The sequence below is a fragment of the Pelodiscus sinensis genome, unplaced genomic scaffold, assembly GCF_049634645.1.
Source record: "Pelodiscus sinensis isolate JC-2024 unplaced genomic scaffold, ASM4963464v1 ctg65, whole genome shotgun sequence".
Taxonomy (NCBI): domain Eukaryota; kingdom Metazoa; phylum Chordata; order Testudines; family Trionychidae; genus Pelodiscus; species Pelodiscus sinensis.
The window spans coordinates 586,669-613,138 of NW_027465825.1; the positions used below are offsets into that span (position 1 = coordinate 586,669).

The window sequence follows — 26,470 nt, forward strand, 5'->3', positions numbered from 1 at the left end:
GTCCCGCTGCTGATTGGCTGTCTTCTCGGCCGGCATTTTTGAATCTCTGTCCGGTGGCAGAGCTCTAGCGCGACAGGCGCATCCGCGGGGTCGGGCAGCAGGAGGACGGCGATGGAGGACGCGGAGCCGGACGCTCGAATCCGCTGCACGGTCACCATCGAGCGGCTGCTCCCGGGCGGCCCGGCCCCGCAGCGCCGCGTAATCCGCGACGCCGGCCTGGCGCTGGGCCGGAACGAGCTGCGCGAGCTGGTGCTGCGGGTGAGCGGCGGGCGCGCGCCGCTGACCTACGCGCTGCACGGGGACGTGCGGCTCTTCACGCGCTTCGCGCGCGCCGGGAAAGGCGGCCTGTGGCTGGGCTCCGCGCGCGAGCAGCTGCTCCTCGCCAACTGCCCCCCCGAGCGCCTCCGCCGCTTCCTGCGGCTGCTGCGCCTCAAGCTGGGCGGGGCCAGAGCCGTCCCCGAGCGCGCGCGCCTGCTCTGCAGCCTGCCCCGCGCCTTCGCCACCGTCAGCCCCGTGCAGCCCCGCGACCTGCCGCCCGCCGAGGGGCTGGGCCCGCGGGCCCCTGGGAGCGAGCCGCGGAGAGGAGCCAGGAGCTGCGCGGCGGGAGGCGAGAGCCAGGTACTGATGGGGGTGGGGGACGCTATCGCTCCTTTGTGGCTGCACACTCAGCCTGGCTGCTGGGCGCTGCTCTGGGTCGGGAAGCGGGGACGTGCTGTCGGTCCCTGGCCGTTAGCACAAGCTGTTACTGCACTCGAGAGACACGGGTGTTGGAAAGCCCGCTACATGTTAACTAGCGAGCTTGCCAAGCATACTTCATCTCCCAATCGAGACCGGGTCGGTGAGAAGTCAGTAGTGCAGAGTCCAAGTGGAACACCTACATTAACTTTCAAGAGGTAATATATTTCATTGGCTGAACAGAGAGCTCTTCTTCTGACCTCTCTCACCCATAGGTGCCAACTCCATGGGTGTTCTGGGGCTGAAGTACTGACTCGGTAGAAAGGACGGGGTGGGGCAGAACAAGGGTCACACACCTCCCCCTTAAGCACTTTTGAAAGTTGGCACCTGTGCTCTCATCCAGACAATTTCATTAAATTATTACCTCTCACACCTTGTAGTATGTCTACACTATGAGATTAGGTCAAATTTATTACCATTTTTTTTGAGCCAGTTTTGTAAAATTGAAAATTAATGTCCTCACTCTGCATGAGACTGATGGAGTGCATTCTCAGTAGGGTAGCTACTTTTGACTTAGAGAGCGATACACTGTGGGTTGCATAAGAAGCCAGAAACACAGACATGAATGAAACCACTAGAAAGAAGTAAACATTGTGGTGGCAAAATTTGCAGATGGTACCAAACTGTTCAAGATAGTTAAAACCAAAGCAGACTGTGAAGAGCTTCAAAAAGATCTTGCCAAACTAAGTGATTGGGCAACAAAATGGCAAATGAAATTTAATGTTGATAAATGAAAAGTAATGCACATGGGGGGGGGGGGGGAATAATCCCAACTACACATAAAATATGATGGGGACTAATTTAGCTACAACTACTCACAAGAGACCTTGCAGTCATGAACAGTTCTCTGAAAACATCCACTCAGTGTGCAGCAGCAAACAATATTAGGAATCATAAAAAAGGGGGGGGGGGAATAGAGAATAAGACAAATAATATCTTGTTGCCTCTATATAAAACCATGGTATGCCCATATTTTGAATGCTGCATACAAGTGTGGTCACCTCATCTCAAAAAAGATATCTTGGTATTGGAAAAGGTTCAGAGAAGGACAACAAAAATGACTAGGTGTTTGGAAAGGGTCCCATATGAAAAAAAGATTAAAAAGACTAGGACTTTTCAGCTTAGAAAAGTGGAGACTAAGGGTAGAGGTCGATTAAAATCATGACTGGTATGAAAAAGTGAATAAGGAAAAGGTATTTACTTGTTCCCATCACATAGGAACTAGTGGTCACCAAATAAAATTAATAGGTAGCAGATTTAAATCAAACAAAAGGAAGCTTTTTTTTTTTCTTCCATGCAGCATACAGGCAGCCTGTGGAATTCCTTGCCAAAGGATGTTTTGAAAACTCAGACTTTAACAGGGTTCAAAAAAGAACTAAATAGATTCATGGTGGTTAGGTGCATAAATGGCTATTAGCCAGGATGGATAGGAACAGTGTCTCTAGCCTCTGTATGTCAGGAAATGGATGATAGGAGAGGGATCACGTGATGATTACCTGTTGTGGTCCCTCCCTCTGGGGCATCTGGTACTGGCCACTGTTGGCAGACAGGATATTGGCCTAGATGGACCTTTGGTCTGACCTAATATGTCCATTCTTACGTCCAAGGCTCGACAAAGTATTGAATCTACTTGCCCATGGCAAGTAGATTTCAGCCGGGTGCCCCATTCATTTGCGGCGTGCGCATGCGCAATGCGGGTCTTGCGCAGTGTGGGGCTGGCGAGCAGCTTTCACCGCCGTTTGTCAAGCCTTGCTTATGTCCCCTTCCCAGGAGGCTTGAGAGTGCTGAGTTTCTGCCTCTCTCGCCTCATGCAGACTTAACTTTCCAAACTCTCCTCCCCTCTGACTCCTCATCAGCCAATTAATTATGTACTCCGTCCCTCCCCTCTTCCTCTCCCCCCAGCCACTAATTGTCTCCTTATCTTCTATAGGGTAAACATTTCTGAGGCAGGCTATTATATTCTGTTAAGAACCCCTATGCTAAATCTCAAGCCTGGAACAGGCCTACAAATACATAAGTAAAAGGCACAGTTGCATGAGTAGACGGGTACCCCCCCCCTCCTAGGCCATCTGAGGAAGTTCATCCTAGAGATAACTAGCCAGGCAATCACATTCCAGGGAAAGACCCAGCGAGTGAGAGACCGGACATAGCACTATCACATTAAATGGTGCTAAGAACAAATGCGCAATTGTCATGTACCCTTATTACCTTCTGCTTTAATTCCCCAGGCATAACGCCAATGGATCACATCCGTGCAAAGATACCATCCTGACATTAACTGATACATCACCACTTAACACATAATTGACAATTGATGTCTGCTTTAAGTACTTGTTAAACTATATTTACTAGAGATAAGGTATTCTGAACGCTATGGACGGAAAACACTATGTAACCTTTTAGATTGTTGCTCTTATTTCGCCTTACGGTTAGCACCTATTTCGCCTCCGGGATCTCTCCTCTACCACCCCCATCACTTCCCTCTGCCCATCAGCATCCTATGTAATCAATTGTAACCTATTGTCTGGCGGTGTTCACCAAGCCTAACAAGTGAAGTGACACTCCACCAGCGCTGTGTGTAATAAACACTTCTGCTTGCTTCATACACTGTGTCCAGACTCTGATCCAACATCTTCCTTCTTTACTTGCTCTGGGAGCTGTTCCTTTCAAGCAGGCCCTGTTTAGCTGCTTTCTCAGTGAGATGCTCCTACCCTTGCTGGTCAACTGAGCTCTCTGCCTGCATGGGAGCTTTGAACTTCTGAGAGGAACTCAGAAAATAGGTACACCACTTACAGGGAACCTTGGTGCTTGCCATGTTGGCCAAACAAGAAATTAAATTCAGATTTTGCTGGGGCTTTTCCTATGTACCTGTGAGAGCAGCAGAGTTGAAACTTCTGGCCAGAGTGGTCACATTGGGACACGGTGGGGCATCTCCTGGAGTCTAAGAACATCGACTTTTACAGTGCTGTGTCTGCACTACCCCAAAATCGAACACACGAGGGGGTTGAATTTAGCATTACTCTTTTCATGAAGGAGGAGTATAGAAACCAATTTTAACCACCCTTAAAGTCAGAGGAACAGGCTTGGTGGTGTAGACTCATTGTTCATAAAATCAACCTAACACAGCTAAATTTGACCTAAACTTGTCATGTAGACCGGGACTAATATCCTGGGACTAATAAAGCTACAGTAACATTGCAAATAAATTGCAACACAGTTACTTCACTGGAGATCATTGTAGGATTTAAAATTGTGACTAGTGATACTAATTAATTTCCACTTTTATATCCTTAGAGGGGTGGGGAAGGTATTTCGGAGAATGTTTCCTCCAAAAGTTTTAATGTCCATGAGTCTTGCAGGGTATGTGCTGCTATTTAAACATTTTGGTTAGTACACAAATATAACTTCTTCCTTTCAGGCGGCTGATCTGAAATGTTCCAAGAAGCTAACTCCGCTAATGCATTCACAGATGAGACTCTCTCAAGAACAGTCCATTGTGCTGAGTGCAGTGCTGAGTGGAAAGAATGTCTTCTTTACAGGCAGTGCTGGTGAGAAACTGCATCGCTGAAGTGAAGCAAAATTAACCTGCATGTCCTAACTGCACTCAAATTAGGGCTGAGAAGCTTTAATCTGTGCTCATAGGAACATCAGGAAACTTTGGAATTGGCCTGGACTAGGGATGTGAAAATGTGTTTAATCATGGAACTGTTGAATATTTCAGCGGTTACGTGGTTTCATGCACACCAACAGATGGCTCCTCAGGGACCTGTGCACACGGAGAGCCAGCTTTTACACTGTTCCCCACGGATACATGTTCCTGCCAGTCCCGGTCTCCCCCCCTCCCCCTCCCCCCCTCTCCGCTCCATGCTGCTGTCTCTGATACAGAGACAGTAGCGTGGGTGGGGGGCAGGCATCTTCCTGGGAGCTGGCTTTTAAGCTGGATCCCCATGCATACTGGGAGCCTGCATGTAACTATGAATGTTAACCAATGAGCCCAGGCTCAACAGTTAACTGTACACAGTTACACTTTCATATCCCTAGTCTGGACTGAACAGTTTTAGCAAAGATTCGCACCTGAACTCCCACTGGTTCGTGCAGCTCTAATGTAGTTCAAGCACTGGCAGTTTCTATTACTTTATTAATGTATGTTTACATCTGCACAGTGATTAAAATGTCTTCTTTCCCCATCTGCATCACTGCTACCAACAGTGGTGCTACACTGATGCTAGTACTAATGATAGCATTTTTTGCTTCTAATACAAATGCAATTGAACAGTTTGTCTTCTGCAAATTTCTTACGCTCTTCTCAAGCCGGGAAATAGAATGGGAATTCATATTCCTGAGGTAACAGGGGCGCTTGAGCAGACTCTGCTAACTGTATTAGCTTCTGAGCCTGCTCAGAAGCTATTTTTTAAAAGCAGAGATGAAAAAATGTTCACCTTCTTTATAAACAAAAGGAGAGATGCATAGCTTCCATCTCCTGCCCCCAAACTCCCTGCGGACAGGGGTTGCACTGACATCCCACCTTCCCCGTGCACTCCTATCTCTGATACAGAGGCAGCAGTACCGTTCTGGGAAGGCGGATCTATGATGCTGGTGCTCATAGGGGACTGGCTTTTAAGCTGGCTCCCTCTGAGCACCAGCTTCTTCCTGCTGCCCCCACTGCCTCTGTGGAAGGCAGCATGAGTTAGGAAGGTGACTTTGCAGAACCAGCATGTGGAGAGCCAACTTAAAAGCCAGCTCCCCATGCATATCGACTCCCGCTTCCCCTGCTCCTCCCCACACTGCTATCTGATAGAGAGGCAGCAGCATGGGGTGCGAGGAGCAGGCGGCTCCACAGAATCCAGTGCTCATGGGGAGCTGGCTTAAAAGCTGGCTCCCCATGGGCACTGCCTCCCCTCCCTTGCTGCTTCTGATATAATCTGAGGGAGGGAATGTGTGTAGTCATTACGATTAACCGATAAGTTCAGACTTATCAGTTAATGGTTTACCTGACTATATGCTGACATCCCTAGTACAAACTGACCTGATGTAAATAACTGATCCATTGAGGGGGGGGGGGGGGGGCGGCGGCGGCGGCTTTTCTCCTTTATGCATCACTCCTCTTTTAAGCTACATTTATGGTCTTGTAAGCAAGCAGAGATTTTGAATTGTTTTATGCCTTGTCGAAGTAGGGCATCATAATCTTTCTTGCAAGTTGACAATGTTTGTGGGAGGTTTTTCTTATCACAAGTCTCATTTATTGAAATACCCAGTCCCTGGAGTCATGTGATTATTTAAAATTAAATGAGATTCTCTCACAAAGCTTCTGGTTCTCTTCATTGCTGAGCAAAGGATCAAATGAGAACCCTAAAGGTTTTTTGCCTAAAAGGCATATTAGGAGAACTCACTTTTTTTTAATTGAATGTGTTTTGTCTTAGGGCCATCTCATGATTTTGGGGACTTGATTAATAATTTTTAACACTTGGAATTGGTACTGTTGTAACCTATGCACTTTACAGTGCTTTAGTGCAGATATACAATAGGTCAAGACTTTTGTCAAAGTGTAGCTATATTTAGTGATACTTTAGAATTTCATTTTTTTTTTTTATAAAGGAGAAAATGAAATCAAAGATGTACATTAAAAAGTGGAATGAGGGAAAGAACAATTTGACCTCTACAAAAGGGGAAGTCTTGTAAGTCATCCACATCAGGGAGAAGCTTAGTCAATTTAAATTACACTAAGTAAAATACTCTTATACATACTATGCCTTCTTTTTTTATGGATGGATTCCAGTGTGGGGAGTTGGGTCCCTAAACGGGAGGGCCCACAAAAAACTCTAAACTGCAGCTTATCTGAGTAGTCAAACAGAGCTAACCCTTTCCTGACAGGCTGGGTTTATAGTTAGCTGAACTCTGTGTTCATGCTGTTCTTTTGTTCCTAATGTTTTTGTGTTTGACATTTTGAATGAACAAAGTTAAGAGCAGTATTAGGAGTTTGGTGCTGGAATTCAAACTATATGTGTTTTGAGGACATTTGACTAATGGTGTCAGAGAGAGCCTCTTTCTGAAATAACTTTTCTCTTCTAAAAGGGACTGGGAAGTCATATCTTCTGAAAAAGATTGTGGGTTCACTGCCCCCAAAGAGCACCTATGCTACAGCCAGTACAGGAGTGGCAGCTTGTCATATTGGTGGCACCACGCTCCATGCTTTTGCAGGTAAAAAGAATAACTTTCTGCTTGAGTATTTCTCCTGGCTTGCAGTGATGTGGAGAAGACTAGTGGAAAAGATCTGGTAAGTCTTGGCGTTTTGGTGATACTTACCTATGTGTTCTCTTCTTTCATTAGGTATTGGTTCTGGGAAAGCTCCTCTAGATCAGTGCATTGAGCTGGCTCAGAGAACTGGAGTGCGTCAACATTGGTTGAATTGCCAGCACTTAATTATTGATGAGATTTCAATGGTGGAGGGCAAGTTTTTTGATAAACTAGAAGCAGTAGCCAGGTGAGTGGTCATGGGCAAATAGATAAAATTCCCTGGCTCACTTTACTAGAGTTGCCTTCCCCTACCTTCAGTCACAGTATTGAGAGGTAAGGCTTGCTAATACCTAGGGTAACTGGGAGTCTCTGGATTATAGAATCATAGAAAAGAGAAAGCTGCATACCAAATTTTGATGGCCCTAGCTCTTATCCTTTCAGAAGAGTTCTTGACAAATGGACTCTCAGACTGACAGATGCAAATTTCTAAAATACATAGTAAGATTTTGAGTCAGTTCTCCAATTTTTAATGTCAGTTTGGAGGACAGGATTGGAATTCAAAGTATTAGCAACCCCTTCAGATTGATGTAATTCACAAATTTTATATTCTATATAAGCATACTCTCTACTCAGCACCCAAGACATTAATTAAAATATTGAATAGTACTGAATCCTAGACAAACTCCTATGAGGCTACTCCAGACAGATCCATTCTGTTTTACAAGGAACAATTGATAACTATGCTTTCCAGAAGGTCCCTCAAGCAGTTTTGCACCCACTTGACAGTAATTTTATCTAGACCACATATCTGACTTAGTGTATGGGAATGTCATATGGATCTGTGTCAAAAGCCCTACTAAAGTCAAGTACCATGTTTTCAACTTTCCCATGTTCACTAGTCAATAAACCTGTCAAAGCAGGGAATTGGGCTGGTTTGGTATGGCTTATCCTTAACAAATCCTTGTTGGACAATAAGGTGATAAGTAATAGCCTCTAGGTGCTTACAAATTGATTGTTGAATAATTTGGTTCAGTATAATTTCAGGTTTCAAAATTAAGCTGATTAGTTTATAATTTCCCAGATCCCCCTGATTTTCTTTCTGTCTGTCTGTCTGTCTGTCTATCTAATAGGCATCATGTAGGGATGTCAACGTGTAGATTACTACAGGATTAATCAATATTCCTAGGAGTATCTGTTAATCTTGTTGACTACATGCTTTCCCCACTCTTGCTGCCTCTGTATCAGAGGCAGCAAGGAGGGGAGCGGGAGCCTGTGCCTATGAGGAGCTGACTTACAAGTAGGTTCCCCTGAGCACTGTGTCCACCTGCCTCCCCCATCCTTGCTGCTGCCTCTGATAGAGAGGCAGCAGCATGGAGGGTGATGAGGGACAGGCAGGAGCCTATACTCATGGGAGCAGGCTTTCAAGCAGGCTTCCCACGTGTGCCATTTCCACGGACCTGCCTGCCTCCCACCTTGCTGCTTCCTAGAGAGCCGGTTCCCCCAGCACCAGCTACCCAGTGACGCTTCTCTCTTCTCCCCTCCCCCATGCTGCTGCCTCTATCCGAGGCAGCAGCGCGGTGGGGTGGGGAGCAGCAGAAGCTGCCGTGGAGCAGCCTCTGTCCATGGGGAGCTTGGACCACCACAGACGGGCTGCTGCCATACCGCATGGGGTAGCAGCGGGCTCCCTAGGGTGGGGCCAGGAACGCAGTAGCTGCCAGCCCTGTTTCCGGGGACTTGCCGAATTGTCTTGTAACTGCTAAGATTTTTTTTATGGTTATATGACTATCAATTACATGGTACCTAACATCCCTAGAATTATGTTTACCTTTTTCCAGTCCTCTTAGACCTCACCCATCCTCCAGGAGTTCTCTGAGGGTATGTCTACACTTGCACGCTCTTTCAATAAAGGGATGCAAATGAAGACGTTCAAAATTGCAAATGAAGCCGGGATTTAAATATCCCGTGCTTCATTTGCATAATTGTGTTATGGGGCTATTTCAAAATAACCGCATCTACACCGTGTTTGTTATTTCAGGAGAACACCCTTCCCTCAAAATAACCCTTATTCCTCATAAAATGAGGTTTAACTGTTATTTCAGTAGAAAGGTATTCTCCCGAAATAGCCGCATCTACACCACGTTTTGTATTTCGAAATAATGCTATTTCAAAATAGCACCATAATGTGATTATGCAAATGAAGCACGGGAATATGTAAATCCTGGCTTCGTTTGCAATTTCGATTGTCTTCATTTGCATCCCTCTATTGAAAGAGGGTGCAAGTGTAGACGTGCCCAAAGATAATAGGTAATGGAATTTCATAAGACCCTGACAACTTGAACACACCTAATTTATCTGAATATTCTTTAATCTGTTCTTTCCTTGTTTTGGCTTGTGTGCCTTTCCTCTTTGTTAATGTTAATGCTGTAAAACATCTGGTCATAATTTTTATTTTTAGTGAAGATTCAAGTAGAGGAGACAATCAGTACTGGAGCTTTCTTAACATCAATCCTTTATTAGCTCTCCTTTCTTGTAGAGAACCTACATTTTCTGTCACTTTCTGTTGCTCTAAATGTATTTATAGAACTGGAAGAGATTTTTCATCTGATCGCTCCAATGAGATATTCCCTTTTAGTGGCCTAGCCCTGTTTGTCACACAAATAGTCTCCCTGTCCTTCTCAGTCCTTTGGTGTTCCCTGAGCTATTGCCTACCTCTGTAGTCTTCCCCAGCCTCCTGTTTCTTCCTCTTTGGAATAATGGCTTGTTGGGCAGCTTCTTACTAGTCTGTAGATGGTTTAAAAACTTGATTTCTGGCTGAAATTTATTCATGACCAATTTATACCCATTTGTTTTTCGAGTGATTGTTCATGTCCATTCCATGTAGATGCAGGCATGCTGCATGCATGTGTTGTCAGAAAATTTTCCCTTAGTACCTGTTGGGCCAGCAAGGGAGCCCCCTGGAGTGGCACTGCTATATTTGCTAATATATATATATATATACCCCTGCTGGCCCTCCTCAGTTCCTTCTTACCCCTCCTGTAAAATGCTGTTGCTCTGCAAGCTTTTAGCAGTTCTCTCCTGTTGTTTAGCTAGCTAAAGTTTCACAAGCTTGGGGGGGTGGGGTAGCCGAATGAGTCTTACAGAAAAACAACAACAAATGGTCTGGTAGCACTTTATAGACTAACAAAACATGTAGATGGGATCATGAGCTTTCGTAGGCACAGCCCAATTCAGATTACTGGAGTTATGAGTTTAGGATGTGCACACACAAAATAAATAGGGGAGGGGAAAGGAAAGAAAAAGGAAGAGGGTGGGAGTCAGAGCAGAGGGAATCAGTATCTGAAGATTGGGTAGTTCAAATAAGCAGATAAGAATCAAAGTTAATATATAGTATCCTTCCTGGCCTGGGAGTATACACAGAGCTGTTTGCACCTTCCATGGCTGTTAAGTTGGTAGTGTTTATCTAAGTTGTTAAAAGTTGGTAAGTGGTGGACTTAGTTTTGAAGTACTCAGGTGCAGGGCTCACTCGCATCCCCAGTGCATCTGGTGGGGCATGCCTGGGCCCCAAGGCTTAAAGCTCAGCGAAAAGTGCCAGAAGCCTACATCCTGTGGAGACCCTCCATGGAGCCTGTCTCAAGTGCTTCCGCAAAGTCCACCTGTCTGAGGCTCATAAGACCTGCAAGGGCTTCAAGCCACATACCAAGCAGGAAAGAAAGTCCCACTTGAAGATGATCCTTATGGAAGTGGCCTAGTACCTGGCACCAGTGACCCAGAGTGCACCAGGTTCAGTGCGGGGGGCATCCAGCCCCTCACATGCCTCTCCGGTGCCACATAGGCCTTGGCACTGGTTTCAGTCCCCATGTTATCTGCTTAAACGAAGCACACAAGATCTTTTATAGGGGAAAAGGCAATTCGCCACATTTATTGAGAATACAACAGTTGCATATGCTTTTCAATCTCTCACACACACACACACACACACACACACACACATACACTCCCGCCAGACGATGTTCTAGTTACCAGTCCAGATTCTGTATCAGTCTAGTGGCGAGCTAGATTGAACACAGAGGTAGAGCAGGGCCTTTGTTGGTCAATCGATCTGATGCTCCTCTGGAGGTGGTGGCAAGACGAATCCAAAGTCCCATAGCAAAGCACCCTGCTTTTATAATCCTTTTCTCTGATGAAATTAATGGACCGGAGTGTTAGCTTTTGATGTCCGTATTCCCAGAACATTTTCCAAAGCTCATCTTGTCCTGGATTGTTAATCAGTTGTTTTTAGGGGTGCCCTCCTTTCACCTTTAGAGCCATCAATGTGCCAATCTGATCACTTCTTGACCGTGGGTACGCTCTGATGGTTTCTCTGATGCTGATATGTTTCCTCACAGTCTGTCTTTTACAGTTTGTCTTCACCCCACATTCTCCCCCCTTTTCTCTTGAACATCTGGCTCTAACGATGACCTTCACACATATCTCATTCATACAGTCTCTCTCAAAATCCTTCAAAGGTAAACAGCAGTGTTTTATTTGAAGCAAAATCAAAAAAATTCACATCGAAGGCCCAAGCCTTCAATATTTCTAATCTCATTGACATAGACACAATATGAGATCCCGTCTCTTTTACTCACTACGCTTTAGAATGAGGAAATATAGGAGATATATATTTAACTAAAGAATTTGACTTACTACAATATTAAATATGATTATATATTACCTTACATTACTACATTACTAAACCTAAAATACAAATATAAAAAGAATAAAACTTTCAGTTCCAACACCCAGGCTACGTCTAGACTGCACGCCTTTTTCGACAGAGGCTTTGTCGATAGATACTGTCGACAAAGCCCCTGTCGAAAAAGAGCATCTAGACTACAACCAGTTCTGTTGTCAAAAGCACAGTTTTTGCATGCGATAGTGCCTTTCTTTGAAAGAGTACCTTCGAAAAAAGGCGCTATTCCTTGTAAAACGAGGTTTACCACCGTCGAGAAAACTGCCGCGTTCTGTCAACTTACTTTTGACAGACCGCGGCGGTAGTGTAGATGCAGGTATAGTTTTGTCGACAAAGAACTCTAACAGAGTAGTAAAGCATGATTTCTCTTTACAGAAACCATGTTGACTTTTTTCTCCAACAAATTATGTTCATCTACATGTCTGACAATTTTATTCTTTATTATAGTTTCAACTAATTTGCCTGGCTCTGACATTAGACTTACTGGTCTGCAATTGCCAGGATCACCTCTAGAGCTCTTTTAAAAGATTGGCATCATGTTAGCTATCTTCCAGTCATTAAGTACAGAAGCTGATTTCAAGGATAGGTTACAAATCACAGTTTTTCCAATTTCACATTTGAGTTCTTTCAGAACTCCTGGGTGACTGCCATCTGGTCCCAGTGACTTGTTACTGTTACGTTCATCAATTTGTTCCGAAACCTCCTGTAATGATATCTCAATCTGGGACAATTCATCAGATTTGTCACTTAAAAAGAACGGCTCAGGTTTGGGAATCTCCCTAACATCCTCATTCGTGAACACTGAAGCAAAGAATTCTTTTAGTTTCTCCACAATAACCTTATCATCTTTGAGTGTTCCTTTAGCATCTCGATTGTCCAAGGGCCCCACTGGTTGTTTAGCCAGCTTCCTGTTTCTGATGTACTTAAAAAACATTTTACTATTACTTTTTGAGTTTTTCGCTGGCTTTTCTTCAAACTCCTTTGTGGCTTTTCTTAGTATATGTTTACACTTAATTTGACAGAGTTTATGCTCCTTTCTATTTTCCTCACTAGCATTTGACTTCCACTTGTCTTTTTATCTCTCACTGCTCCTTTTACTTGGCTGTTAAGCCACAGTGGCACTTTTTTGCTTCTCTTACTGTGTTTTTTAATTTGGAGTATACATTTAAGTTAGGCCTGTATTATGGTGTCTTTGAAAAGTTTCCATGCAGCTTGCAGGGATTTTACTTTTGTCACTGTGCCTTTTCATTTCTGTTGAACTAACCTCCTCATTTGTGTGTAGTTCCCCTTTTTGAAATTAAATGCCACAGTGTTGGACTGCTGAGGTGTGTGTTCCACCACAGGGATGTTAAATTTTATTATATTATGGTCACTGTTTCCAAGCGGTCCATTTATATTTACCTCTTTGGAGCAGATCCTGCACTCCACTTAAGACTAAATAAAGGACTGCCTCTTCCCTTGTGGGCTCCCGAACCAGCTGCTACAAAGGACCAGTCATTTAAGGTATTAAGAAATTTTATCTCTACAGCCCATCCTGAAGTGACCTGTACCCAATTAATATGGGGATAGTTGAAATCCCTCACTATTTTTGAGGTTTTTTATTTTGATAGTCTCTCCAATCTCTTTAGCATTTCATAGTCACTATCACCGTCCTGATCAGGTGGTTGATAATATATCCCTACCGCTATATCCTTATTATTAGAGTATGGAATTAGTATCCATAGAGTTTCTCTGGAACATTTTAAGATTTTTACTTCATTTGATTCTTCATTTTCTTTCATGTATAGTGCCACTCCACCACCAGCATGACCTTTTCTGTCCTTCTGATATATTTTGTACCATGCCTCTGGTAAGGAACAGGCTTTACACGCTCTGGATGTTAGATGAGCTTTAGCCTTTTATTTGGAAAGAACTAAATCATTCCGTAAGTCCCCACAGCTGTTTTGGCGATTTTGAAATGTCTGCAGGGGCAGCCAGTTTCCTTGTGGATCATGTCTTGTATCAAGGAGTGCTATGGTGTGGTTGGGGTGCTAGTCCCCTCCCTTACAGCCCACTCCATTAAGGCACAGGCTTCTTCTACAGTCTTTGTGGCTCAGATCCCTATATTAGACATTTGTAGGGCTTGCATGTTGGCTTCTATCCACACCTTTGCCAATCATTCTGCACTGGCTCATCAGGCTAGGAAGGATGTAGCCTTGGGCAGGGCTGTCCTATGCTCACTTGAAAGTTAGAGCTCCCACCCCGCCTCCTGGGGTTTCTGCTTTGGAGTCACCTACATGGAATGGACATGAGCAATCACTTGAATTAAAAATGTAACTTTGTAACTGTTGTTCTTTGAGATATGTTGCTCATGTCCATTTGAAATTCCGCCCACTTCCCCATCTTCAGAGTAGTCTGGTGAGAAGGATCCGAGGGGGTGGAGGGCCAGCAGAGGTATATATTATCTGTTATAGCGGTGCCACTCCAGGGGGCTCCCTGATGTCTCAACGGGTACTGCTGAGGGAGAAATTTCTGATGATGTGCACATACACCTACATGGAATGGATATAAGCAACACATCTCGAAGAACAAGAGTTATGAAGGTAAGTAACCATTTTTTCTTATGTCAACCCTGTACTTTGTCTTAAATTGTTCTTCTCTGGCCTGAATGTGCACCTAACCCCAATGTATTTATAGAGGAAAGTCATATCGCCTATCGGCCTTCATTTAGTTCTGCTAAACAAGCCAAACTCTTTTTGCTTCCTCTTATGAAAAGGGTTCTCCATTTCCCATAGTCATCTTAGTAATCTTTTTCTGTGGCTGTTCCAGCTCGAATTTTTTTTTTTTTTTTTTGAACATCAGTAACTAGAGTTGTACATAATGGTGCAGATTAGGGATGTAATAGTGTAACTGTTTAAATGGTTAACAGATAAGAACCCTAGAACTTATTGGTTAATGTGGTGGTTATATGCTGGCTCCTGGCCATGCTCTCAGAGAGCTGGCTGCCACTCCATGCTGCTGTCTCTGTATCAGAGCCTACCACATGGAGTCGTAGCTAGCTCTCTGAGAACAGGGCTGGAGGCAAGATCTGGTGTGCATGTCAGGAGCCACCCTTAAAAGCTGGGAGCCAGCTGCCACCCTACACAGGAGAGGCAGCCATGTAGGGTGGCAGCCAGCTCCCCAGGAAAGGGGCCAGCAGATAGGAGCTGGTACATGCTAGCTCCCAGGGAGTCAGTTGCTGCCCCATGCTGCAGACTCTGCAGTCTAAAACATACTGCAGAGCCCACAGTGCAGCCGGCTCCCCAGAAGTGGGACTGGGAGCCAGCTCAGCATGCACTGGCTGCCGACCTCGCTCCCAAGATGCAGTTGTGCTGCAGGCCATGCATTGTAAGCTTTATACTGCACAGCCCAGAGTGTGTAACCACTAAGATTTTTAACTGTTACATAGTTACCTAAATAATTGCTTTTTAACATCCCTAATGCAGATGTGGTTTTACTATTTCCCTTTCTCTGTCAGAAAAAACTTTTCACGATTCATCTTAGAATCAGATTTGCCTTTAACATAGATGGATTGTATCGGGGCCTCATCATAATCCTGCAGTTGACTAATACTTCTATATTTTTAATTTCTGTAATTTCCAGCTAAGCAGCCCCCAGCTTTAGCAAACTCGTTAGTCCCAAAGTGCATGACCTTGCATTACTACATTTCATGCCACTTCTATTATTTCAGACCTCATGGTCATCAGGTGTCAAATATTCTGATCTTTCTCTGTAATGATGAGGACTCCCAACCTTTTGTCATCAGCAAATTTCATGAGACCCCCTTCTACTTTTTGTGCTAAGGTCATTATTGATCATATTAAATTCACTCCCCTTACAGAGCTGTCAGGAAACGGGAAGACCCATTTGGAGGAATACAGCTGATCATTTGTGGGGACTTCTTACAACTACCACCAGTCAGCAAAGGCAATGAGGAAACCAAGTTCTGCTTCCAGGTGTGAAGCCCATCCTACCCACTACTTCCGACTTTGTTTGTGTCTGTCTCCTAGTGAATGAATAACTTATTCACAGGCAAAGAGCTGGAGGAAATGCATCCACATGAACATGGAACTGACAGAAGTGCGAAGACAAACTGATAAGAGCTTCATCTCACTCTTGCGTGCAATCCGCCTGGGCAGGTGAGGAGGAACCTCTTGCCCTCACTTCTCCTCACAGATGTCTCTGTACGGGGAGATCTCACTTGGCTACCTCTCTCACAACTTCTAAAAGTGGCATACTTGGGTATTTGGCTGCTAAGGTGTCTGGGCACAGCGTTGCTTCATCCACTGCCAAGACCCACAGCTTCTCAATTCCTCCAGCTAATGAAAGATCATAATGCTAGTTGCTTCTTGCCCAGTTCAGTAGGCTGCCTCCATTGTTACTGACTCCCTGCTCCATGGTGTCACTTTTACCTGTTATGCTAACTGCTGATGGATCTAATGATCTTGGGACAAATGAACAATATAGCAATGCTGGTATAAAATTAACCTATGGTGATCTCATGAAATCCCCATATGAATGCTTTCAGTGACATTGGTAACTAAGTCTGAGGAGTTGCCATGCTAGTCGGTATTTGTAAAAACAATGGGAAAATCTGTAACTAACCATGTTTTCAATCTCTTATAGCTACATCAGGGCAGCTTGTTGGATAGGAGCAGTAGTGTAGATCTAGCAGTCAGCACAGGTCTGATACAGCACTGTGGCTTAAATGTAACAGCCTGTTTACATTTGTGCTTCCACTATGACTACTCTCAGAGAAGCTCCATTAATGCAGTGGGGGGAGACCTTACAAATCTTAATAGGTAAGGCCAGGAGGGATGGGAGATGGGGGAAGCACGGGGGAGGACAGAGCCTGAATACACAAGTTGAAATGGTTCACACTGGAGTAGGAATAGCTACTGTGTGGTGTTTGCCACAGATATTTGTGTGTGTGTGTATATATATATACATAGTGTGTGTGTGTGTGTGTGTGTGTGTGTGTGTGTGTGTGTACTCACTTTTTTGGCATTTATCACCTGAGATTTCCCTTTGGAGTCTTTTAAAACCCTTATTCTTTTCTACGAAGTTATGGTACCTATTTACCTCCTCCACTTTTCATCAGGTGCACAGATGAGGTCACCAGAAAGCTAATGGAAACAGCAACTAACAGGGTTGAGAGAGATGGGATCCTTGCAACTCGGCTCTGCACCCACAAGGATGATGTAGAACTAACAAATGAGAGACGATTGCAACAGTTACCAGGTGAACCCATGGGGAGAGAAAGAGCTGTTCACTGCAGCAGCAGGAGTGGACACTGTAGATAATGGGTGCTGAAGAACTGGCATTGTAGAGCTCACACTCTATAGTCACAACCTCTTCCAGCTGTTGTCATAGAATGAAACTTGCCTAGAGTTTTTTGTTTTTGTTTTTTTAAACCATAATATCCTAATATATACTTTAACTCCAATGAGCTATAGACCAGACCTGCTTCTCATTTAATTAATTTCTGCTATTCCTAGTCTCCCCTCTTATACAATATCTTATGAATGTCTGAGTCTGCCCACTCCCTCACACAGTCCTGCTGAGTCATGCCCTCATGCCTCCTCCAGAACACACTCCAAGTAGGGATGCACCCCTCTGCAGAAAGACAGGCTGGAATTGCTCTGCGTGGGGAAGATTCTGCTAGACAGCTACTTGCGTGCACACCCTGCTGGAGTGCACATCCAAAATTGTATTATTTTGCACTGCAGAGAGAACTTTACAATGTAAGCTCATCAAATTCACCTCCTCCCTCAGTGTGGAGAAAGATAAGCACAGCTCTTTGCCCCCCAGTTATGAATCTCACAAACTGGTTTTAGATAAAACAAAAATAAGTTTATTAACCACGAAAGAGAACATAGAATCATAGAACCATAGAGCTGGAAGAGACCTCAGAAGGTCATCAAGCCCAGCCCCCTGCCCTAGGCAGGACCAATCCCAACTAAATCAACCCAGCGAGGGTTTTGTCAAGCCGTGACTTAAAAATCTCTAGGGACGGAGACTCCACTACATCCCTAGGTAATCCATTCCAGGGCTTCAGTACCCTCCTAGTGAAATAGTTTTTCCTAATATCCAACCTGGACCTCTCCAGCCGCAACTTAAGACCATTGTTCCTTGTTCCGCCATCTATCACTACTGAGAACAATTTCTCTCAAGCCTCTTTGGAACCTCCCTTCAGGAAGTTGAAGGCTGCTCTCCAATCCCCCCTCACTCTTCTCTTCTGCAGACTCAACAAACCCAAATCCCTCAGTCTCTCCTCGTAGGTCATGTGCTCTGTAAATAGTCACAAACGCCGTGCCCGTTGCCTGGGACGTGACATTGTTACAATTCCCCCTCCACCCCCACCCGCGCCGAATTACATAGATTCCTACAGAGTATCTTGTCCCAGAGTAATCTTGGCCTTACTCTCACTGGAAGATCATGCCCACGGCACGAAGAGGGCGGAGTAGGGGGACTCGGGGCCCATCCTCTCGCCCAAGCCGCGACCCAAGGCCCTAAGACAGGAAGAGCACTTTCTGTTCAGCGGGTGGGGTAGTTACCCCTAAACTCACCTGCTCTCAGGTTACACGGCCCCGCCCTGGGCCGCTTCCTACTCAGCCAGTCCCGGAACCCGAGTTATCTCACTCAGTGCTCGCCTTCTCCGGTCCTGATCCCCCGTCCTTTCCCTGACGCAGTCCTTCTCCCCCCCCTTTCCCTCTTGGGGCCTACCCTTTTGAAGTCCTGGTAGGCCAGCATGGGACGTCATCACCCGGCATCCTCCACCGTTGTCCCTGCTATGATGTCATTCCCCGGTGCCTCCGGGGCACATTGCGCAGCGTGACGTCACCAGCCTGCAACGGTTGGGTGATGCAGTCGGCGCTCTCAGTGCCCGGGGCCGACTGACCCTGCAAATGCTGCACGAAGGCTTCGGCCACTTCCCTGCGGGTCTCCTCTCCCGGGCCTCCCCCAGCTGCCCCTGCGTGCGCGGTTGTGGCACCCTGCTAAATGCTCCAGCCTCCTAATCATTTTGGTTGCCCTATGCTGGACCCTCTCCAATGCATCCACATCCTTTTTGTAGTGGAGGGCCCAGAACTGGACACACTACTCCAGATGTGGCCTCACAAGAGCCGAATAAAGGAGACTAATCACATCTCTGGATCTGCTGGCAATGCTCCTCCTAATGCAACCTAATATGCCATTAGCCTTCTTGGCTACAAGGGCACACTGTTGACTCATCCAGATTCTCATCCACTGTAATCCCCAGATCCTTTTCTGCAGAACTACTACTTAGCTGGTTGGTCCCCAGCCTGTAATAATGCTTGGGATTCTTCCATCCCAAGTGCAGGATTCTGCACTAGTCTTTGTTGAACCTCATCAGATTTCTTGTGGCCCAGTCCTCCAATTTGTCTGAACCCTATCTCTACCCTCAACCATACCTACCTCTCCCCCTAGCTTAGTGTCATCTGCAAACTTGCTGAGGGTGCAATCCATCCCCTCATCAATAAAGATATTGAACAAAACCGGTCCTAGAACTGAACATTGGGGCACTCCACTAGAAACCAACCGCCATCCTGACATCGAGCCATTCGTCAAATTGAGGAAGTAAATGCGTGGTTGCGCAGGTGGTGTCGCAGAGAGGGCTTTGGTTTCTTCGACCATGGGACTCTGTTCCAGGCACAAGGATTGTTAGGAAGAGATGGGATCCAACTAACCAAGAGAAGAAGGAGCATCTTCGCGGGCAGGTTTGCAAACCTAGTGAGGAGGGCTTTAAACTAGGTTTGTTGGGGGACAGTGACCAAAACCCTGAGGGGAGTGGGAAAGTTGGATATCGAGAAGAGATGCAAAGAGGAACGAACAAGAAAGGAGGACCCTGATTCGAATGGAGAGGTTAGGGTGATCAACTGGTTGTCTGAGGTGTTTGTATACTAATGCAAGAAGCCTGGGCAGCAAACAGGAAGAACTGGAGGCCATGGCCCAGTCCAAGAAATATGATTTAATTGGGATAAAAGAGACTTGGTGGGATGACTCGCATGACTGGAGCGCTGTCATGGAAGGGTATAGACTGTTCAGGAAGAACAGGCAGTGGAGAATAGGAAGAGGAGTTGCACTGAACGTAAGAGAGCAATATGATTGCTCTGAACTCCAGTATAAAGAGGGAGAAAAACCTGTTGAGAGTCTATGGGTTAAGTTTAGAGGTGCAAACAACAGCAATGATGTTGTGGTTGGTGTCTACTACAGGCCACTGAATCAGGTGGATTAGGTAGATGATGCTTTCTTCGGACAACTGAGAGAAGCTTCCAGACAGCAGGCCCTGGTTCTCGTGGGGGACTTTAATCACCCTGACATCTGTTGGGAAACCAATACAGCAGTACACAGGCAATCCAGGAAGTTTTTGGAGAATGTTGGGGATAACTTCTTGGAACAAGTGCTGAAGGATCCGACCAGGGGCCATGCGCAGCTTGACCTGCTCACAAACAGGAGGAACTAATAGGGGAAGTAGAGGTGGGTGACAACCTGGGAAGCAGTGATCATGAGATGGTAGATTTCAGGTTCCTGACCAAAGGAAGAAAGAGTAGTAAAATACACACCGTAGACTTCAGAAAAGCAGATTTTGACTCCGTCAGAGACCTGATGGGCAGAGTCCCCTGGGATAAAAACATGAAGGGGGGGAGGGATAGCTTAGTGGTTTGAGTATTGGCCTGCTAAACCCAGGGCTGTGAGTTCAATCTTTGAGGCCATTTAAGAATTTGGAGCAAAAATTTGTCAGGGATGGTACTTGGTCCTGCTGTGAAGGCAGGGGACTGGACTTGATGACCTTCCAAGGTCCCTTCCAGTTCTAGGACGTAGGCAATCCCCATTTATTTATTTATGAAGGGGAAAGGAGTCCAGGACAGCTGGCAGTATTTTAAAGAAGCCTTATTGAAGGCACAGAAAGAAACCATCCCGATGCATAGCAAGAGAGGCAAACCTGGTAGGAGACTGGATTGGCTTACAGAGGAAATCCTTGGTGAACTTAAGCACAAAAAGGAAGCTTACAAAAAGTGGAAACTTGGAAAATGACCAGGGAGGGGTTTAAATGTATAGCTCGAGAATGCCGGGGGGTTATCAGGAAGGCGAAAGCGCAATTAGAATTGCGACTGGCAAAGGATGTGAAGGATAACAAAAAAAGGTTTCTACAGGCATGTTAACAAGAAGAAGGTGATCAGAGAGGGTGTGGGGCCCCTACTGGATGAAGGAGGTAACCTAGTGACAGATGATGTGGGGAAAGCTGAAGTACTCAATGCTTTCTTTGCCTCTGTGTTCATGGACAAGGTCGGCTCCTGGACCAATGCGCTAAGTGACACAAGAAGGGATGAAGATTAACAGCCCTGGGTGGGTAAAGAACAGGTTAGGAACTATTTAGAAAAGCTAAACATACACAAATCCATGGATCCCGACTTAATGCATCCGAGGATACTGAGGGAGTTGGCAAATGTCCTTGAGGAGCCTTTGGCCATTATCTTTGAAAAGTAGTGGAGATCGGGAGAGATCCCGGATGATTGGAAAAAGGCAAATGTAGTGCCCATTTTCAAAAAAGGGAAGAAGGACGATCCAGGGAACTATAGGCCGGTCAGTCTTACCTTAGTACCTGGAAAAATCATGGAAGGGATCTTTAAGAAGTCCATTTTGAGGCACTTGGAAGTGAGGAAAGTGATTAGGAATAGTCAGCATGGATTCACAAAGGGCAAGTCGTGCCTGACTAATCTGATTAGCTTCTATGATGAGGTAACTGACACTGTAGACATGGGAAAGTCAGTGGATGTGATAGACCTTGACTTTAGCAAGGTTTTTGATACCGTCTCCCACAATATTCTTGCCAGCAAGTTAAGGGAATGTGGATTGGATAAATGGACGGCAAGATGAATAGAAAGATGGCTAGAAGGCCGGGCCCAGTGGGTAGTGATCAACGGCTTGGTGTCAGGATGGTGGTTGGTTTCTAGTGGAGTGCCCCAAGGTTCGGTTCTAGGACCGGTTTTGTTCAATATCTTTATTAATGACCTGGATGAGGGGATGGATTCCACCCTCAGCAGGTTTTCAGATGATACTAAGCTATGGGGATAGGTAGCTACGCTTGATGGCAGAGATTAGGGTCCAGAGTGACTTAGGCAAATTGGAGGATTGGGCCACAAGAAATCTGATGAGGTTCAACAAGGACAAGTGCAGAATCCTGCACTTGGGATGGAAGAATCCCAAGCATTGTTACAGGCTGGGGACCAACCAGCTAAGTAGTAGTTCTGCTGAAAAGGACCTGGGGATTATGTGGATGAGAAGCTGGATATGAGTCAACAGTGTGCCCTTGTAGCCAAGAAGGCTAATGGCATATTAGGTTGCATTAAGAGGAGCATTGCCAGTAGATCCAGAGATGTCATTATTCCCCTTTATTCAGCTCTGGTGAGGCCACATCTGGAGTATTGTGTCCAGTTCTGGGCCCCCCACTACAAGAGTGAGGGGGAATTTGATAGCAGCCTTCAACTTCCTGAAGGGGGGTTCCAAAGAGGATGCAGACAGGCTGTTCTCAGTGGTGACAGATTGCACAATAAGGAGTGATTGGTCTCAAGTTGCAGTGGGAGAGGTCCAGGTTGGATATTAGGAAAAACTATTTCACTAGGAGAGTGGTGAAGCACTGGAATGGGTTCCCTAGGGAAGTAGTGGAGTCTCCATCCCTAGAGGTGTTTGTCTCGGCTTGACAAAGCCCTGGCTGAGTTGATTTAGTTGGGATTGGTCCTGCCTAGAGAAGGAGGCTGGACTTGATGGCCTCCTGAGGTCTTTTCCAGCGCTTTGATCACTACCCTCACTACTTTTAAGTGATAGAAAATGGTTGTTTTAAGCATTTTTTTTCCATTGACCATCTGGTATTCCAAGTGCAGCTCCTCTCTCCCTTCCCATTTCCATCTTGGCTTCTGGAAACATCTAAGACACCATCATGGGTGGGGATTCAGTGAGGAAAGTAGTAAGATTAACTCACTTCTTTCCCTTAAATAAGATTCACATATGGTTGATTCTTCAAGTGCTTGCCCATATCTGTTCAACGCAGGCATGTGTGCTTACCACATGCACCAGTGCTGGAAGATTTTCCCTCAGCAGTATCCATAGGAGACCAGATCCAGCACCTTCTACAGTAGTGTGCATATCTGAGCTACATAGGGTACTGCTAGATCCCTTTCCCTTCAGTTCCTTCTTGCCCCAGTGACAGTGCTTGGAAGTGCAGATCTAGAGCCCTTGCTGTTGTGGTTTTTTTGGTATTAATAGTTGATTTCCTTGTAAATAGTTCCATCTTATATGGTTAATCATTAGTAGCTAGTAGTGATAGTCAGTCCTTTAGAGATGTTGTCTTGGGATGGGGCATTCCCTGGTCCCCAAGCTTTAAGGCACGTGTTACTTGCAGCAGGACTACCCACATGGCAAGTGCTTGAGGTGCTTAGGAGAGGCCCACATTAGTGACAGTTGCTGAATTTGTAAATCTTTACAGCTGTGAACCAAAAGTGAGAGTCGGCCCTTGCCCCACAAGAACAAAACTGACTTGGCACTGAGCACTAGTGCATTGGTGCACAGCGCACCACCGGCACCATTGGGTGGTCAGCACCGTAAGACGTTCCGGCTTTTCATCATGTATGCTGAAAGGATGTAAGGTCTCCTGGTGTCTACATAGAAAATATCTAACTGGATGACCTCCTATATCCAAACATGCTATAAGTTGGCAGGGGCACAACAGCCTGTGTTGGTGAGAGTGTATTTCACCAAGGCACAGTCCTCTGGTAGCCTTTCTGGCCCATATTATTATCCAGTACTTTTTCAAGGGTGCATTGTGGTATTCAGCCCATATGTTCACATCCCACTTTGTTGCTGTCCTTAAACTCCTACCAATCTCTGAAGATACTGCTCAGAGTCACCTATATTGAATGGACATGAGCAAACACTCAAGAAAAGAGTGTTACCTGTTTCAATGATGGGTGTTTTTTGAGATGTGTCTTCATGTCCATTCAACATTCCACTCTCCTCCACTGTCAGAGTTTCCAGCATGAAGGAATTGAGGAGGGAAGGGGTCCGGCAGCCTATTTAGTGCAGCATCTGTGCATTTCTCTAGAGGGGGCTGGAGCTGGTCCCCTGCAGATACTGCTGAGGGAAAATCTTCCAGTGCTGGTGCACATGCTGAGCACACGCACCGACGTTGAATGGACACGAGCGACACCTCTCGAAGACAAGTTATAGAAACAGGTAACTGTCTTTTTCCTTTGTTTCCCAGTTGATCCCCACCCTTTATTAGTGGAAAAATACTTGCAGATGACATGATCATGTTGAAGCAAAAAAACCGCTCCTCTCTGTTTAGGCAGCTAACAAACAGATTTATTAATTAATAAAGCATAGCATGAGCCAAACGTGGCCCCAACAAAGCCAGGCCCAGTAAAGCTGCTAACACAATCAATCCTAGTATCTTTATACCCTTAGCCAAACAGTCTGACGTCAGGGCATCCAATTACAGAAATCCTCAATTAAATTTGGAAAAACAAAGCCTTATCAACAAGATGGCGGACAGGTACGAGGGAGTACATCTCCTGTCCCAACCAGCCCAATTAACACATTCCAATAGCCCATCCTGTAGGCCTCTTCTCACGGGGTGACAGAAAGTTCACTCTGGTCTACGTGCTTGAGAGAAAAGCTGAAATGGTTTCTGATATACAAGATGGCTTCTAGCTAAATATGAAATGGTTTCTACAGCTTCTACAATTACATCACCCTGCAGTGTCAAAGCAGCCATGAGTCAAGATTGTTAGCATCTTAGGAAGTTTCTGAGGCAGTTGAGAGATTAACATCTTCAAAGTGATGACGCGTCGGGGTTTCCCCGACTCCTGCACCCCCGGAATGGCACGAACAGACTCTACCAGCCAGTAGAATAGAGGGAGTTTATTGCTTCTCCAGGATGCAGCACAGCACAGATGTAATCTGGTTACAGGGCAGGCCTAGGATGCCTCAGCCCCCCTTGAGATGGGGGAGACTGGGCCCCTAAATCCCAGCCCCTTGCCTAGGCTGCTTCCTCCATGATACCAGACAGAAACTGCCCAACTTCCAGACCTGCCCCCCAGCCAGGCACTGCACTCCGCCTTCCTCCCTTTATTCCTCTCCCTGGGAGGTAACTAGTAGATCAGGTTACCCACCTGGCCCATCAAGTTCTCTGCTGGGCCGTGGTACAGACAGCAGCCAGTGAGGGTCATCCACAGCCCAAGCCTAGCAACCAGCAAGGTACCAACACTACATCACAGCATCTTAGGAAGTTTCTGAGGCAGTTGAGAGATTAACATCTTCAAAGTCCTATTGCTCTCCCTAATGGCCCATCCAGACTGATTGCATCTGATGTGGTGGATGTTCCCCAGGTGTAAGAACAATTATAATTAGTACACAGATAATATTCCCAACTTCAGATTTTTAAAAAAAGATAGGATACTCGTAGTACATTAGAACTTTTCCAATGATACCTCACATGATCCATCAAGCATACAACATCCTATTCATATAAGATCTCTGACGAATATGGGGTGTAGTGTAACATAGCCCCCTGTGATTAAGATCCTAAGTCAGCCAAAAGTATCTCCTAGTTCCGTGGGACAACTTCCTTAGTTCACTCTATCCCAATAGTCTGCAATCCACTATATTAAGAACAGATCCTTTTGTAACATAAAACACTACTGAAACGTCTACCAGTGCCTTGTGGATGCTCTGCCAGTTTCATAACACAGGAATGGAAGTGCAAGCAAGAGAAGTTGATCAAAAAGTGGGTTCTCTATTTTATGGCTCCAATAGCAGACCAAAACTGGCTGCTCAACAGGTTGGGTTGATGAGCTATTCACTCTTCCTGTAAAAGTGAAGGGCAGGCAGTAAAATTTTCCCACAGCACACAATAGTCCTAGAGCTAAAGCAGGCATTCTAAGTTGTGAGAAGAAGGGGGCACGTTGGAGATTCTGGGATGTGATTACTTTGACTTGAGTGTGCACTCTGAAGTGTGGATGCCAGAGCCCTAGATTCTAGCATGGGTTAGAAGTTTTTTAATGTGGGTTTTAAATATAAGGTAGATGCTACAGCCCAGGATTCCCTAACATGGGTCACCTGATGAGTCCCACTAACACTCGGCTTCTATTCCAATGAATACATATGCTCAGATCTACAAGCTCTGGAAGTTGTAAATTGGAGCAAGTGGTAGGGGAGGGCCAGCAGGGGGTTTCTGCTTTACGAAGCTACAGGAAGAGACTTTTTCTGGGATATTAAAACAGTTGTGCGAAGAACTGGATTCCTGGGGCTGAGTTCAGAATGGGAACTAAGAATCCTTAACGTGCAGTCTGGAGAAACCTGCTGTCTGGAGTTAGTGCCAATTTTCCACCATACGTAGGTACTTTGTTGTGTGATAATTCTGATGGTAAGCCCATGTTCATAATATTTTCCTCCTTACCAGGAGAAATACATTCCTATGAGGCTGTGGACAGTGATCCCATGGTAGTCAAAGCTATTGATGCTCAGTGCCCAGTAGGTCACTGTATTCAGTTGAAACCAGGAGCCCAGGTGAGTATATTTGTATGCTGTGGGGAGTAAGGGCCAACAGAACAGAAGGATTCAGTCAGTATTTGGAACAGGAGTTGAAGATAACAGTATAGAAGGTGTAAAAAAGAAGCACCTCTCACATCCCATAAGAACGGCCGTACTGGGTCAGACCAAAGGTGGCCAGCACTA

At 45.5% G+C, this 26,470-nt stretch overlaps 1 protein-coding gene across 4 annotated transcripts in view; it reads left to right on the forward strand.

Moving 5' to 3' along the window:
* Nucleotides 1-111: 111 nt before the first annotated feature.
* PIF1 (PIF1 5'-to-3' DNA helicase) overlaps nucleotides 112-26,470 on the forward strand; it is a 69,949-nt gene continuing 43,590 nt past the window's right edge. For 2 of the 4 annotated variants that reach the window (XM_075914604.1, XM_075914607.1), the window contains exons 1-8: nucleotides 112-618; nucleotides 4,154-4,283; nucleotides 6,808-6,933; nucleotides 7,063-7,216; nucleotides 15,558-15,672; nucleotides 15,749-15,855; nucleotides 16,818-16,957; nucleotides 26,196-26,302. In XM_075914604.1, the coding sequence (XP_075770719.1) occupies nucleotides 112-618; nucleotides 4,154-4,283; nucleotides 6,808-6,933; nucleotides 7,063-7,216; nucleotides 15,558-15,672; nucleotides 15,749-15,855; nucleotides 16,818-16,957; nucleotides 26,196-26,302 (1,386 nt within the window). The remainder of the gene's footprint in view (nucleotides 619-4,153; nucleotides 4,284-6,807; nucleotides 6,934-7,062; nucleotides 7,217-15,557; nucleotides 15,673-15,748; nucleotides 15,856-16,817; nucleotides 16,958-26,195; nucleotides 26,303-26,470) is intronic. The other 2 variants (XM_075914605.1, XM_075914606.1) reach the window with 2 other exon arrangements.